Raw genomic sequence first — 16,524 nt, 5'->3', positions numbered from 1 at the left:
ACGAATACAGTAGACAATGGCGGAACTAGGAAACCTTGAAAAGTAGCGAGAGAGAGAGAGAGAGCTTGGCGCCATCATCGAGAGAAGAGGTTTGTGAAGCAAAGATCCATTACGCGGCGGCGAAGATGACTGAGATAACGTCGGCGATGGACATTGACGTAGACGAAAATCAGCCTCGCAAGCCGGTTAACAAGGGAAAAGACGTCGCCGGTTTTGGTGGTGGTCCGCCGCAGGGTAAGGCGACGCCTTGGGTTGAGAAGTACCGACCTCAGTCGCTCGATGACGTCGCTGCACATCGTGACATTATCGATACGAGTAATTGAACTTTAAACACACACACTACTACTAGTACTCTCAATTTCCGTAAACCCTAGGGTTAGGGATTTAGTACAGTTTTCAACATCTTTTTTTTTGGGTATTTTTCTCAAATAGAAAATTGTGTACCTCTGATTAAGCCCTAGTGAATTGGAAGTGATGTTGTTGTTTCTACAAAGTATTCTAACGAAGGTTCTTATTTGTTTCTTTTCTCAGTTGGATTGAGAGACTAAATGCATTTTTATAGCTTCTTATCACTATGCCCACTAAAGGTTTTGCCTTTTTGTGGTTCTCGTAAACACAGTTGATAGGCTGACCAATGAGAACAAATTGCCCCATCTTCTGTTGTATGGTCCTCCCGGTACTGGCAAAACATCCACCATTCTAGCCGTCGCCCGGAAACTTTATGGACCCAAGTACCGTAGTATGATTCTTGAACTCAACGCATCTGATGATAGAGGTATTGATGTTGTAAGGCAGCAGATTCAAGATTTCGCTAGCACGCAGAGCTTCTCTTTGTGAGTATCCTATCATGATTCCTTCCCTGCTTTTGATTTTCTTGATTCCTCTAACTAGTTTTTATTACTCATAAATATTGGATGTATTGTGATGTTTAACTGTAGCAGCATGCTAAGTATAATAACTTATCCTTATGCGTGACAAGTTTGTTGTGGATATAAAAAAATTGAAATTCATGATTGTAGAGGAAAATCTTCTGTGAAGCTGGTTCTGCTAGATGAAGCAGATGCCATGACAAAAGATGCTCAGTTTGCCCTGCGTAGAGGTATAACCTTATAGTGTTCCTATCTCTCTCGTTTGTTTTGCTTAAGCACAGTACTAACATCTTTGGCATTCTTATTTTCTTAATTTTTGCAAGTAATTGAGAAATACACCAAGAGTACTAGGTTTGCGCTTATTGGAAACCATGTCAATAAGATCATTCCAGCTTTGCAGTCGAGATGTACTCGATTTAGATTTGCCCCTCTCGATCCTGTTCATGTGAGTCAACGTCTTAAACATGTAGTAGACGCTGAAGGGTGAGAATTAAGCTATTTCAGTCTTGTCAACTTTCTTATTGTGTTTTCTTCATTCTCCCTCATTATTATGTGTATTTTGAACCCCTTTTTTGTGTTTCCTTTTTATCATTGGACTAGGCTTAATGTAAGTGAGGATGGTTTGGCAGCTCTTGTACGGCTGAGCAATGGGGACATGAGAAAAGCACTGAATATTTTGCAGGTTCTGGAATTCTTCCATTTGGTTCTGTCTCCTTATCAACAATTGTAAATCTGCAGTAGAGAATACATTTTAATCACTATGAATGGGTCTGTAAAAACTTCTAACGGGTTTATTGGTGTGGGCAGTCAACTCATATGGCGTCAAAGCAAACTACAGAGGAAAAGAGAAAAGCATTGGACACTGTGCAGGTTCTGGAATATTTCCTTTTGGTTCTGTCCCCTTATCCACAGAGATAATACATTTAGATCACTATGAATGGATCTGTAAAAGTTTCTAACGGTTTTAATGGTGTGGGCAGTCAACTGATACGAAGTCAGAGCAAATTACTGCGGAAGAAGTTTACCTCTGCACCGGAAACCCATTGCCCAAGGACATTGAGCATATAGCTGGCTGGCTTCTAAATAAACCATTTGCTGAGAGCTACAAAAGTATTGACCCATAACTGATTTTTACTAAGTTAATGATTCCATGGTCCTGACTCGTGATTGCTACTTCATTCTGCAGACATATCAGAAATGAAGACGAGAAAAGGACTTGCCATTGTTGATATCGTCAGAGAGGTTACCATGTGAGTGACATACTTGGTTGCTGCTTCAAACTGCTGTGTTATCCGTGCCATGCATCTGTAAACTAACTTGTGTTTCTCCATCAGGTTTGTTTTTAAGATCCAGATGCCTTCAGATGTCAGAGTTCAACTGATAAACGATCTGGCAGACATTGAGTAAGTATCTTTTGCAATTTAAATTTGGCAGATTGTTTAGTTTTGACTGCCTGGAGTAGAGTATTTTTAGCTTGTGTTCCCCCACAATCTTTTTTTTTTTTTTTATTAATTGTGAGTCATTTTACTGTCTATAGGTACAGGTTGAGTTTTGGGTGCAATGACAAACTGCAGCTTGGAGCTATCATTTCTACTTTCACACATGCCCGGTCTGCTATGGTTGGTGCAGCAAAATAAACCATGTTTTTTTCCTTTTTGGAACCTGTAGTAGCTTATATGCACTTTTAAGTAACTACTAGAATAGTTCATCTCAGTGATGTTTTCCTAATAGTCTTTGTACATTTTATGGCCGTTTGTGACCAAAAGCTTGCTTTTCAATCTCCAACGAAGAGTGTTAGACCTACCATGTGATCTTCTCATCTCATATCATTGGCAGATTGCTCAAAAGGCTCTTTGCAATTTTGAATTCCTAGATCAAATATGTTTCAATGCTCTTCGTATTGCCAATCCGATATTGGTTTCTCGTTTAGTCGTGTCTAACAATGAACCCAGACAAAATAATGATAAAATAACTTAAACATCGCTACAGGAATCTGAGCACTTTGTGCTGCTTAGTTGATCCCCGAGCGAAAAAGGTTTTATGAACAAACTGTCAACACAGAACATCGCGGACCAAAAAAGAAGAGAAACAACCTATACAAAAAGATTTTCTTTCTTGCTAGGTAGGAACTCTTTGATTCTACGTTCCTTTTTCACACATCATCATACTCATTACCCATATACATGTATTGCTATACATCTGCTGCAGACTTTGCTCTCCTTTAACTACCAAAATGCAGCCATCAAGAGCATTAGACAGATTAGTTTGGTTTCTCAATGAGTCTCATCCGTTGTCCTATTGGACCATGCAATCTCAATGTCGAGTGATCTGGAAGAGGCATCTTTGCTGTTTTCATGATTCAGGCTTAGAGATCCACTGTACTCTCCTTCTGTCACGACTTTGTCGATTTGGATAGTAACACGGCCTAAAGTTGTCTGCAGACAAGGAATCTTGTGTTAAACAAATACCAAACACGACAATACATATTGAAGATCTCTATCGAATCCCAACTCTGCAATTTGAACAATGTGGCTTCTTGTTACAGTGTTACCTTTCCAAATGTGCTTTTGCTCTTGCATATGATGTGAAGCTTTTGTCCTTTGGGGGGAACATCAAATGCCCAAGTAAAGCCTTCTTTCCATTCAGGAGTAGTGCTATGGCTCACGACCTACAGAAAAAGAGACAAAATCCCAATGATACAATAATTTACTTTGGCAATGGTGGGAGTGAGAATATTCTCTCATGGATGGATTTGCTTTACCTTAGTTTGCCGTGGAGGGCAGTTTCCTATTGTTAATTGACAAAAGGCGTTTGTGGTTGCCATGGACTGCTTTAAGTTATTGGCACGCATGACGTTCACTGTTAAACAACCTGGTAAGCAGTGCAATAAGCTGTCTGCCTTGTCGTGGAACCTAGGAGGGCATGTTTTCATCAGCATTTGCAGGACGGGAATTGCTTCAGCTGCAATCATGGCTTGAGACTTTGCAACATCTATAGACATATTCGTCCAGGAGTGCCTTAGCAAGTAAAGAATATCCAATACCAATCCCTGGACGTCTTCAACGCCAGATTTTAGCGCCCCTACCAAATGAGGGATGCACAAAGTAGCAGCTTCTGAGGCACGGAGCTTAGGAAAATTGGAGAAAATCACATTTAAGGTTCTCAAAACTTCGATATTTATGGTTGATGTAGACCACAAGCCTCTCTCAAGTGCAGCTGTTCACAATCATGAGATGTCAAACAGTTAAAGATAAGAACAAAAAAAAATTATCAAAATATAAAAAGTGTGGAGCAACGGTCCTGAGGACCAGCAGTTCATAGCTAGAGTGACAGGGATATAGGATTACTATAACTAAATTGACAAAGTACCTGTTAGTGATCGTATAAGTTCATTCGAGACATATTCTTGGAGTGTGTGGTTGGAAAACAAAAATTTGACCATCAGTGCAGCCTGCCCAGAAACTTCTGCATTGCACGAAAGCAGGAGCTCCTGAATTAACAATACGCCACCAGCCTCTGCAACAGCTCTTCTATTCGTTCGACTATTCATCACAAAATTCTGCAACGCACAGATGGCCACCACTTTCATTTCTTCTGTTGGTTGTTCCTCTAGCACGCTAATGAGTGCCCGACAAGCGGATACAGAACCACTGGATCTAGAAAGCCCTTCATGCTGAGAAAGATCCCCAAGTGCCAGAGCAGCAAGAAGCCTACCAGGTTCTGATCTTGTCTGAGGGTCCAACAGATATTGAGATAGTGGTGCTATTGCATATTTGCATAACTTCAACTCTCTTACTCTCGGGTTGTTAAATATTACTTCAAGTAAGCTTCCCGATTCTTCCTCGCATTGATGAGATCTCAGGAGGTCCAGCAATGCATCGATTGCACCACACTCTGCCATTTGTACTGTGCTTGAAGCATCGTTTTTCTCATGAAGCATCAATGCTTTAAGAGCCAGTAAAACTGTGCTTTCAATTGTTGAGAACAACAATTTTACCAACACTGGAAGTTCAACTCTGAAAAAGCATTCTACATCATACTGCAGAATATTGGAAAGAACAAAAGCAGCTGACTCCCATAAGTCAAGAGGGGGCTGAGGATCTTCCTGAAGAATAACCTTGGATAGCTCAAAAATACCTCCAGCATCAAGAACAGCCTTAGGCCAGCTAGCAGATATCTTCTCCAATGCCTTTATCGCAGTTTCCTGCAGGCTCAGTATTCCAATTCCTGCAAGCCGGACCAGAGGAAGAACAGCACTCTGTGTTGTGATGTCTTGCTGGAAATCTTCCATTGTAAGAAAATGGCTCAGCAGTTCTGCTCCAAGCTGCTGGATAGCTTGGGATGAAGATTCTAAAAAGGAAATCAGAGGCACGATAGCTTCACTGGGTGTAAAACTAAAAGCTTCAAGGCTTTGCTGTTTTTCCAATATGTTTACAAGTGCTTGTAGGGCACTATGTTGCCCCCATAAGGTCAAGTCTGACCGGAGCAAGACCGTGAATAGAGGCTCTACAGTTTTTGCAACATCTGGTCTTCTCGCGATAACTCCACTATTTGTTAAAATGCGAAACAGCTCCGCAACAGAGGAACATAATGAACTTGAGGCTCCAGGAAGCAGCTCAAGACATCGCTCAATTATTCCAGCTTCCACCATGTCCAACTTGCGTGGTACTCTGTCTTTCCCCAGCTTAATGAGAGCTGATAAGCTAGCCTCGATAATCCTGTGATTTCTTTCGGAAACCAAGCCAACAAAAAGCTCCTGAATGTTATGTGCGGCTGCTAGTTCTAAATGTTGCTCGTCATCCAATAATATCTTAATAGCACAAACTGCTGCTTCAACTGCTGCACTTCTTTCAGACTGCATCAGTGTTATTAAAGGCTTCATGCAACCGGAGGCGGATGGACTTGTTCTGATGTTTTTATTCAAGAAAACAATAGAACAAAGTCTGGCAGCATTGATCTTTAACTCCTCCGAAGCAGAAGTAGATGATAAGATTTTGATCACGTTTTCCAGCAGACTTCCTGCTACATCAATCAGAAGGGCTGTATTTGGAGTATTTCCTGAGCTTAGTTTGATCAATGCAGATAGAGCTACCTCTTGCTCACTTTCTGATACAGTACCGAGTATGTCCATTAGTGGTTGAACAGCCTGGCAGGCAATTTCAGAATTTCTGATGTTTTCAGCATCAAATAGTTCATTCAGAGCCCCAGCTGCGCTGTATCTTGCACTTCTCGAACCTAGCCGCAGTACTGCGATAAGCTGATTCAAGGAACTTAGTGCCATTTCGTTTTGTCTAAGCTCGTGGTTGCTAAATAATACTCTAAGCAATTCAGATATGGCGTATTCAGTTGAATCTTGAGGACTTAGAGAAAGGTACTTTGTTAAAGCTTCAACAGCTCCAACTTCAGCCATTAGTAATTTATTTGTGTCACTTCCATCAGCAATGCGAATCAGGATTTGGACGGCAAACTGAGGGGCTCCAGGCCTATCTGGAATTGGTCTCAAGAGATCTACAAGTAGCGGGATAGATTTGCGTGCAGTGGAACCAAGCCTCACATCTTCAATTTCAAAAAGGTGCTGAAGAACGACTTGATCAGGCTCTTTCACGAGAGAAAATTCATTTGCCAAAGCAACCAAGTTCAGTATCTCTGATTCCACATAGCCAAGAAGGTTTATTATTCCAGAAACAGCACCTGAGTTTGCAATTGCCAGATTTATTCCTCTGTTCCTAGTACAAACAAGAATAGCCAGTGCGTGGGCAGCAAAATAACGATCTATCAGTTCATCAGATCCTAGCAAAAGTGCAAGTGTTGGAATGATCCGCATTGTCGTTGAAGAAAAGGACACATTGTCATCCTGGAACATGATAGCCAGGAGGAGAGCACTAATCCAAATGCCTTCTGTATCCTCAAATTCAGCCTGGTAAAACAATTCAAAAACACTTTTAACGGAAAATTCATACAAGGCATTCTGCCACAAAAAAAAAGTAAATCAAGTCAAGCCTAAGAGAATTTGATAGCAGTGTGATTCAAAACCAAAATGCAGAATCATGCTTGACAAGTGACACTTGCTGTAACAGAAGGTACCCTGTAGGATAACCCATGACCAATAAACATGAAGAATCATATAATTAAAAAAGAAACAGTTACCTGCGGACTAGAAGTATACCTAGCAAGCTTCCCCAAGAGCACCTCAAGTCCGCCGGCTTCCATAACAATGACCTTTGACTTAGCATCAACGGAAGTGAGTATGCACAGCAGCCACAATGCGACTGTGCCACCCAAGATTTTAGCTGGATCAGGAAAATAAAAACTACCTGTATCCTGGAATACATTTTTTTCCAAAAACCCTTTAGGTGTCTGGACTTCAGTTTCTAGAGAAAAGCATGTAGAATTCTGCTTTATCATATCAACTAGGGCATGTAACAAGATTTTTGAAAAACCAGACTGATTAAGTGTCTCCGTGATCAGCTGCTTATTTTCCTTTGCAGCACATAAGAGCAACGCTGCCCCCCCAACTCTCACTTCTAAGCTGGATGCATTCACTATTCTATCAGCCAGAACACCCATTGACTTGGGTCTCGAAACTATTAGTTCACTGAGCAAAAACTGTTGATCAGAGCAAAGCCTGGACAAAATTTCTATTGCCTTATCTTGCACAAGAGTATGGCCTTCGGTAAGGCATTGCACAAGGGTCTCTAGGCTTGATGGCACTTCGGCAAGGGCAATCCATGGAGGGTGAGAGAGATTCACCCCATTCTTAGTCTTTGCCAAGAGTGCTATTACTTCTAATATGTCGAAAGTATCTGGGCTATCCACATCAATTGATTTTAGAGAATCAATGAGTGAAAGTATAGCAAAACGGCACTGAGCACTTCCCTTTAGCACATCACAAACTGGAAAGTTCTTAAGTAACTGATGAAGTGCTCGTGATGCATTTCTCTTACCTTCCGCAGATCCATCAGCCAAAATTCTTGTGAAAGCTGAAACAACATCTTCAGCTAGTGCTTCTGCAGCGATATCCGGATCAGACAGAAGATTTGCCAGGGCAGAAATCGCATTTTCTGCAGAATCGATGGATGAGTTCTTAGCCAACTTTATGAGTGACTTAATGTCTCCTTCTGCAATGTAAGACTTCTTTTTATTATTATTTTTCTTAACCGGACGGGACAGTGCGTCCAAAGCCCTAGCCACCTGTTTGGCCACATTCTGATTGTTGTTTGTAAGCAGTTTGATCCAGGGATTAATAATATCATCCGTCGCGAGATGACCGCAGATATCTTGTCTTGAGCTGAAGAGATCAGCTAATACTGAAGCTGTCTGCTCTTTTGTCTCTTCCCTGGAAGACGTTAAGGACTCGACAAGGGACCTCAGTCCTTTGTTAGCGGCACATCCTCTATGAACAAGATCCTCTTGCGAAGCTTTTGAGAGCACATGACCCAATACTTTTATTACATGAATCTTTGAAGTCGGATCATCTCCCAGAAGTAAAGCCAACAGCTGATTAATTGTGGCAGGCTCAGCTGTCTGGACGAGCTTCACAAGTGTCTTTGCAGATGTTTCTTGGGAATTTGGTCCACCAGTCTTCAGTAGCCACAAGAATGCTGGAATACCACCAGCTCTTTCAACACAATCACGGATTTCCTCACTGTGACAGCACAAATTCCAGAGGATACAGGCAGCATCTTCCTTGGCCTTCTGAGATCCAGTCTCGAGCAACTGTACAAGTGGAGGAATCCCCCCGGCTGCTGTTACAGCCCATTTACTATCATCCACTTGAGCCGTCAAAATTTCCAACATTTCAACTGCATACTCTTGGTGTTGCTCACTAGACAAACCTAGAAATGATATAAATAACTGGATTCCTTCTCTCTTTCCAATCGCCTCCCAAATTCCAACCTTGTCATGGCACAAGCGAGACAAACAAATTATCAGATGCTCTCGTACATCAATGGAAGCCATAGTTATTAGAGCGATAAGGACTCTCTTAGCTTCTGCATCATTTAGGTAACACGATAGACTACTGTTTCCGTACAAGCTCGCCATAGCCTCCAAGATCCGTTCTTGAATTACCTTTGTGTCACGAGGCTTTAGTAACTTTACCAAAATACTCTCTATCACGCTTGGATCAAATATATTCTCCGAACTCTCTGGTTGTTTAAAAATCATTAGAGCATATGCAAGGGCTCCAATTACATCACCAATTGGTTCCGCTAGACGAGGGGATTGTGATTCTTCTCCAAGATATATAATCAAATGGCGCATCCCACCAAACACATTTGCTAAAGCTCCAGTTGCATGTTCTTGTAGAGATTGTCCATGTTTTCCCTGCATACACTCTTTCGATGGAGCAACAATGGCTCCAATGAGAGCATGTACACCTCCTGCATCTTTGACACATTTCTTAGCCTCATCGGATCTTGATGAAAGTGCTTCCAAAGCATCAGCTGCACTAGCGCGAACATTGATATCATTTTTCTGTTCCAAAAGCTGTATCAGGGACTTGACAACTCCAGAATTTAATATTTTCTGGATGCTATCACAAAAGGATAGAACTAGACGAGCCAGCAGAGACGCAGCATTTGCTTGAGAATTAGGATTATCAGATGACAAAAGAGACACAACTATGTCCACACCACTACCCTCTAGTGTCAGTCTCCAATATCCATCATCAACGCCACAAAGATTCCTCAAAGCTCCAGTAACATAACCTTCAACCACTTTTCCCTGATTTCCTTTCAGGCTAAGTTGATCCCACAAAGTTGGCACTACACCTTCTGTGATAAATATTTTCATGCCAATGTGATCATTGGAAACTCCAGCAGAAGAAACCTCATATATAGCTTCTGCCGCTGCTTTTTTAGTTTCAACGGTTCCAGACTTCAAAACCGAGAGTAATGGCGGGATGCATCCTCCTAGAAGCACTTTAAGTCGCAAGTCTTTGTCTTTGCATAAAACACAAAGGATTGAAGCGACATTCACTTTGGCCAAACTTGTCCCATTTCTAAGCAAGGAAATGAATAAAGGCATTGCTTGGCCATATGAACCGATCAGCCTTCTTGCCTCTCTTTTGCCTTTTGCAATACCTAGTAGACGAGCAGTTGTGAGTTCTTTGTCTTGTGGGGAAGATGTTTTCGCGTGAAGTTGCTCTATGAGCTGAGCAATCGTTGCCATTGCCTTATCTGGGTCGTCCATTTCCAATTTTGCATCGACTTCCCTGCACATATTTAGGCAAATGATTTCTATTTATGTTTCTCATGGCAAACAGATATTGAAAAAGGATAATGTAAATATTACAAACGAAAGAAGGTGGACAGAAAATTGGAATTTCAGATTGCCAGTGAAGCATATTTTTTTTTTTCCCAATAACCTTAACCATAGAAAATTCTGAGCAATATCAAAACCGGAAAAACCTTTCTTTAAATACATTCCAAGTAAAGAAAATGGGTACCTGGACTGGGAGGAAGATAACGTTTCCTCCTGCGTTCCAGGAAGGAAGGCCTTCAACATTTGCATTATAGCTCGCCTTTAGCTTCAGCCTTGGTTTCCAAAAAAAAACACTGGGACTGTTTAAAACCGCAAGCACAGCATTAAGACTGTTTTTACTCTACTAAGAATCTTCACAATTTATTTATGTTACTAAAAAGAAAGCAAAAAAAATCATGATTTCATCTTTTGAATCCAACTCTACTTTTCCCAACTATGTGATAATTTCTTCATTCTCAAATACAAACTCATCATCCTATGCCAAAAAAAAAAACGTACTCCAAGTCGAATCAATTGCAAAATGCCTTACATTCTAAAGCCACAATCCCATAACCTGAGCTAAGAATTCAAAAAAAAAGGAAATTACAAACCTCCTGAAGGAGCAGAAACCTAATGAAATCCCCTCACGCCTCGCTTCTGAACCAAAATCCGCCTTCCAGAAGCATCACCGTTAAGTCTCCGAACGCCGCCGGGACTCAGAATCCATCTCTCGCTCAAATTAACACCCAGCAAAGTGCCGCTTCTGGAAATTACAAAGAAACAAAGGAACCTTCCAGAATCAGCAAAGAGGGATAAGAAACAGAGATTTGGATCAAACAAATCCTTTTAGGGCATAACAAAATTTTAACAAACAAAAAAAATGGATTCGTAGTTTCGTTGAATCAATTCAAAAATAATATTGAGTAATTAAAAAGAAACCGTACGAGCATTGCGATTATAATAATAGACGAGGAAGCTCAGATATGAAATCACCTTTTTCTCGCTTTTGCCGTTGTCGAAATCAAAAATAAAATGGTGAATTTACATCAAATGAGGAAGAAGAAGAAGAAGAAGAACGTACCAGCAGAGAGAGAGAGAGAACAGAACAGAACAGTCCCCCTTTGGTTTTTTTTTTTTACTTTCCTTTTTGTTACTTTCCTTAATTATCATTTTTTTAATTATCCCGAACCCTTAATTATCTTTTTTCTTACCTTAATTATCCATGTTTTCTCATCAAAACCTTGTATTTAATTATATGCAGTAGCATTCAAATACTTGCTTAATTGACCCAAAACAAAAAGTTTATTTTGCCTCAGTTGAAAAAGTATTACTATCATATGATTGAAAAAAAAAATTTTGATTAGGTGACTTTTCCAAGCATACGAATTACCAAGCCTGATGTTTTGCCAAATCAGAAGGAAAAAAAAAAACAATGTATAGGACTAGGTTTAGACTTTTTCAATGTCAAGTTTGTACGGTTGATTTACTTTGTTTTTTTTTTCTTATTTTTTCTGTTTAACATTTTTTTTAGCCCTGCGAATTCGGTTAGTTCGGATCGGTTCGGGTCGGTTATTTTGGTTATCGGTTAATTACTGAATTTTCTAATTGTTCCGAAAAGAATCGAATAAATATCTGGTTCGGTTCGGTTCGGTTACCGGTTATTTCCATCATTGATTGTTGCTTCCGAATTGAACCGTATTACAAGTAATAAACAACATAAATTAGCAAAAATCATGCAAAATGTCCATACATGAGCTGGTCTTAACCACAATTAAGTTCATACTCAATAGTTCAGTAGTTCATACCACAACATAAAAAGTTCATGTTCAAACAAGTAAAAACTCCAAGTTAAAAAAGAGACAATAGGTTCAAGTCATAACATAGAGTAGAAAGAGTCTCTAACCCCACCTGCAACTCACACAACAGCCGGAGGTTGGTCCAAAGAAGGAGAATCTACACAAGGAAACAAATATTCATAAGCTTGAATATGTTAAGTCTTAAAGCCACATGAACTGAATGAGATAATGTAAAAACAGATTCAAAACCGTAAATGATTACCTAGTGAGTCATGGAACTCCAATTCTTCAACCATTTGAGCTAAGTTAGCAACCTTTTCAGCAGCAATAGTGTTTCTCAACCACTGTTGTAAACAAAGCAAAGATTCGATCATATTGGGTGTTAGGCAACTTCTGTAAGGGTCTAAAATTCTCCCACTTGTACTGAATGTTGACTCAGAAGCAACTGAAGACACTTGAATGGCAAGCACATCCCTAGCAAGCTCAGCCAATATAGGAAACTTCACACTATTAGGCCTCCACCATGATAGCACATCATAATCCATTCCCAAGACATTTTTCAAACGTGGCACACGTTTCTCCATTAAGTATATGTCCAACTCGCTAGTAGCTTCCTCATTTGCAGTTTCATTGTCCATCTCTGAATATAGAAACTCTCTATCATACCCATCATCATCTGACAAATCAAAAAGCACATCATTTGCTTGTTCAGAACCCCCCATATCACTCTTGGAGACACCTTGAGAAGAGGTGCTTTGCTTAGAGACATACTCTTCAAACAAATTCTTCATGACAATCTTAATTGAGGATCTTAGATGCTTACTCTCCTCACTGTCTTTACCGTAGAGCTTGTCAAAGCAAACAGATGTGAATTGCATCTTATTCCTTGGATCAAAGACACTTGCAATATCACTAATGGATTCATGTTGAGAAGTCCATCCCAATACTTTTCAAACTTAGCCCTCATGGCCATTGCTTGTTTCCGTTGGAGCGGATCATTATGGTAGCTTAATGAAATGAGATGTTGCTCGATGATGACTATCTCATTGTAGCAAAGTGAAGAGGTCACTGTCTTAGATGCTGAAAATGACAAAGTGCAATTGAAAAACAATTTTAGAAACTTCACTAACCTGTGAATTTCATCCCAGCTAACAGAAGTTGGAGGCCCAATCCTTTTCTCTCCCTTCTCTCCCTCCTCTTCTATCTCCATGAAGTAATCATTGTACAGTTTGTCTTCTGCCAACAACTTGTCAAATGCATCTCTGAACTTCAAGGCAGATGTCAGCATAAGGTAAGTCGAATTCCACCTTGTAATACAGTCCAATGTAACACTCCCTCTTGTTACCTTCCCAAACATAACTCGCGATTGAAATGATTCCAGCCTTTGGGTCGATGATCTCACATACTTAACTGCGTTCCTAATGGCAACTACACTATCATTCACGGAAGCTAGACCATCTCTCACAATCAAGTTAAGAATGTGAGCACAACATCGCATGTGTAGATATGCACCATCTCTAACTAATGTTTGAGGTCCCTTCAGCCTCAAAGCATTTGTCATCAACCTTAATGCTTTATCATTACCCTTGGCATTGTCAACTGTCACTGTAAAAACACTTCCAATTCCCCAATCCTCTATACACTGAATAAGCTGTGCAGCAATGGTTTCTCCCTTATGGTCTGTGACAGGTTTGAAGCTTATGATCCGCTTCTGCAACACCCAGTTTGTATCAATCCAGTGGGCTGTCACCACCATGTAACTCCATGAAGTAGTAGGAGCTGTCCATATATCTGTAGTGAGAGATACTCTCTTCTTATCACAAGCAAACATCTTCTTCATACAATCTTTTTCTTGGAGGTACATTGAGAAAATGTCGGTGGTTGATGTCTTCCTACAATGTACTGTGTACATTGGCAGTACATTCAAACAAAATCTCCGAAACCCCTCCGATTCCACAAAAGAAAACGGCAGCTCATTGAGTACAATCAACTCATTGACTGACCTTCTGAACAAGTCTTTATCATACTTCATTGCTGTGACTACACCACTACTATCGGCAGCCAAAACAGACTGAGACCCACTCTCTTTATAAGCCAAGTACAACTTACATCTGTCCAGGTGATTCTTCATGGGAGTTGTTCCGGTTTTCTTGCTGCAACAACCAATCTCCTGCCTACAGTACCGACAGTTGCTGACTGGTTCTTCAGAATCTACATTCTCAACGAAATGTGTCCATACTTCTGATCTACGAGCATGTCTTTTCCTTGGCTTTGGTAGCACATCGCAACTTGATTTTCCAGTTGATCCCCTCTTCGTCTTTCCAGCTTCACTAGGTTGTGCCACTTCTTCCTCTTCATCAATGAACTCATCATTCTCGTCGTGAAAAGAAACCATCTGTATTGAACAAATGTGAGACTGTTAGTAACAAAATCAAACATAAATTGGTACATAGTTCTAGTTTTATTCAAAAATCAAATGTAAATGAATCCTCAAGTTAATTTGAACAAAATCGAAATCCCAAATAAATTGGAATCCTAAATTAATTTCAACAGCATAGAAACTCCTAATTTAACCATAATCTCATATCAATTTCAACAGAGACAGGGAGAAACATAAGTAAAAGTCCTAATAAACCCGATAGAAAAGACTTGGGCTAAGAACTTACACTTTTGAATTCTGAGTTCTGACTTCAAACAAGGAACTCAACGATTGAACGAACTAAGAAACTTCGGCCCACGATTTGGACTTTACTGAGACGGAATCAAAGGGGAAAAGAAGAAGATGAAATGAAAATTGGAGAAAAAATTAACAGAGTGAAGAAGAATGTGTCGGGACTCAAGTCGGCTGTCGAAAAATATGAGATTAGCCGATTAGGGTTAAAAAAAACTTTTATAACATAAACCAAAATTTTCGGTTATTGGTTATCCGTTCGGGTTACCCGACCAAACCGACCCGAAGACATACCCGAACTCTCTACAGAAATTATGCCGATTGAACCGAACAAAAAAACACTAATCGAACCGATTTGTCTAAATCTTGGTTTGGTTCGATTCGGACAAATCGGTTCGGTTATTTTTCCCAGGATGATTTTTTTTTATCAGATATTACTTCCGACTGGACTCGGAATAGTTCTGTGTTGTGTAATTATATGCCAAAAAAAGTAAAAAAAATTAAAGTAAAATCGTTATTTTAAAGGTCTATAAAAAAGAAACAGAAGGTTAGTAGTACTGTATTTTGTGTTTTTTTAAAGCAGGATGGACAATGATGTGTCACTGTATCTTTCATCTTGAATCTTGACCATGTCTTTCCAACTATATATGATCGGTCGGTCTATTAGTTCAGAATCATTTTATCAAATAATTTGTTGTTACATCCGACCAACATAATCAAATAATTGAAGATCCTTTAACCAAAAATATATATAGTATATAATAATATATATTGTCACAACTTACAAATAACCTAAAAAAATATAAAAGGGCATGAGGTCCCTAACCTAATTATTAATGATTCCACGTTATAAAACATGCACTAAATGCTATTCATATAGAGGCATAGCTACTGTTCATATTTTCTTTATTGAGAATTTCATTAGACAGTGATTTTTGTTTGTTTAAGTCTGGCTTTGTATTTTAAATGATCTATGCTATTCTTTATACACAGAGAGATCTCATGCAATGCAAGTCACAGCACAGGCTCCCAAAAATATTATACTTTTAACGTTTTAACGTAGGGAGAATAAGATTCTTTTCAGTTTTAGTTTAACCAAGGCGTGATCTCGGATCTGCGCGCAACTTAGTTAAATATATGATACGTTGTTTGTCGAAGATGGAACTTGTCTATATATATATATATATATATATTTTTTTTTTTTTGTATAACTCTTTTATTTTCTGGGTGTAATGTGATCATTACTGTTTTCTATTTGCAACGAAACTTCTATGCTCTTCTATGAGATACATATACATTATTAGTGATATAAATATTCATATAAATAGACACACAACATTATGCATTGTGGATAACAGATTAACACTGTTTAATTAGTATATCGTATATATGGCTACTTAGATATATGGTATGAATTTTTCTGATTTAGTAGAAACAAACGAAAGTTAGACGATATTATAGTTATAAACAGTTTTGGTCCTATTGGACACCAAACACGAATATTAGTGATAATAAATTAGAATAAAGTGTAAAGATAGATTTGGTTTGTGAATTGAAAGTGAAGGTTGTAAGAGCAACAACAAACATACCTAACATGGATTTAAAACCCCACTCCCCCAGTGAGACCGACTGTCTATAATTTTTCAGTTGGCAACAAATATGTCGGCCCCATCTTTACTATTTTAACACATATGTGACATCTAAAGCTTTCTAATTTTGATTTCACTTCACTTTTGAAAAATCGTAATACAGATTATACCTCATATTCATATTCATATATTTATACTCTCCCATTTCTTAAACAAACTTTGAATTGTTAAGTGAATAGGAGGATTAAACCGTTTACTAATATATCATTTATAAATTATAATTTATAATACTATTAAGGAAAAAAAATTATATAGAATACGATGGTTATATATAACAAATAAACATCATTTATACA

General features: G+C 39.1%; 2 protein-coding genes across 5 annotated transcripts; one reads left to right on the top strand and one right to left on the bottom strand.

The window, feature by feature from the left end:
* The first annotated feature begins 50 nt into the window (after window positions 1-50).
* On the top strand, window positions 51-2,672 carry LOC104702530 (replication factor C subunit 5). The gene is made up of 10 exons (XM_010418388.3): window positions 51-315; window positions 620-833; window positions 1,020-1,099; window positions 1,193-1,352; window positions 1,470-1,551; window positions 1,677-1,739; window positions 1,850-1,979; window positions 2,056-2,119; window positions 2,204-2,272; window positions 2,407-2,672. The coding sequence occupies exons 1-10, from the start codon at window positions 126-128 to the stop codon at window positions 2,504-2,506; spliced, it is 1,152 nt and encodes a 383-aa protein (XP_010416690.1). The 5' UTR covers window positions 51-125; the 3' UTR covers window positions 2,507-2,672.
* A 155-nt stretch (window positions 2,673-2,827) lies between these two features.
* On the bottom strand, window positions 2,828-11,295 carry LOC104702528 (protein CELLULOSE SYNTHASE INTERACTIVE 3). Of its 4 annotated transcripts, none has more exons than XM_087459375.1 (8): window positions 11,194-11,295; window positions 10,724-10,875; window positions 10,318-10,432; window positions 7,017-10,083; window positions 4,239-6,786; window positions 3,631-4,085; window positions 3,421-3,537; window positions 2,828-3,304 (listed from the first exon to the last, which is right to left on the bottom strand). In XM_087459375.1, exons 3-8 carry the CDS (start codon window positions 10,380-10,382, stop codon window positions 3,143-3,145), a joined length of 6,414 nt encoding a protein of 2,137 aa, XP_087315501.1. In that variant the 5' UTR covers window positions 10,383-10,432; window positions 10,724-10,875; window positions 11,194-11,295; the 3' UTR covers window positions 2,828-3,142. The 4 variants fall into 4 exon arrangements, with proteins under 4 accessions (XP_087315501.1, XP_087315499.1, XP_087315498.1 ...); XM_087459373.1 differs by having other exon boundaries at window positions 10,318-10,405; XM_087459372.1 differs by having other exon boundaries at window positions 10,318-10,405; window positions 11,106-11,235.
* Between the last annotated feature and the right edge of the window lie 5,229 nt (window positions 11,296-16,524).

The sequence above is a fragment of the Camelina sativa genome, chromosome 7 (assembly GCF_030686135.1).
Source record: "Camelina sativa cultivar CO46 ecotype springtype chromosome 7, ASM3068613v1".
Classification (NCBI taxonomy): Eukaryota; Viridiplantae; Streptophyta; class Magnoliopsida; order Brassicales; family Brassicaceae; genus Camelina; species Camelina sativa.
This window is presented reverse-complemented; position numbering and strand designations above follow the sequence as displayed.

Excerpts from the sequence above, each read along its gene's own strand:
- LOC104702530 (XM_010418388.3), top strand. The coding sequence starts at position 126 with ATGACTGAGATAACGTCGGCGATGGACATTGACGTAGACGAAAATCAG. Across the intron at positions 1,552-1,676 it reads AAGCACTGAATATTTTGCAG|TCAACTCATATGGCGTCAAA; the intron begins GTTCTGGAATTC and ends TGGTGTGGGCAG. Across the intron at positions 1,740-1,849 it reads AAGCATTGGACACTGTGCAG|TCAACTGATACGAAGTCAGA; the intron begins GTTCTGGAATAT and ends TGGTGTGGGCAG.
- LOC104702528 (XM_087459375.1), bottom strand. The coding sequence starts at position 10,382 with ATGCAAATGTTGAAGGCCTTCCTTCCTGGAACGCAGGAGGAAACGTTA. Across the intron at positions 3,538-3,630 it reads GCCCTCCACGGCAAACTAAG|GTCGTGAGCCATAGCACTAC; the intron begins GTAAAGCAAATC and ends CTTTTTCTGTAG. Across the intron at positions 3,305-3,420 it reads GCAAAAGCACATTTGGAAAG|ACAACTTTAGGCCGTGTTAC; the intron begins GTAACACTGTAA and ends CCTTGTCTGCAG.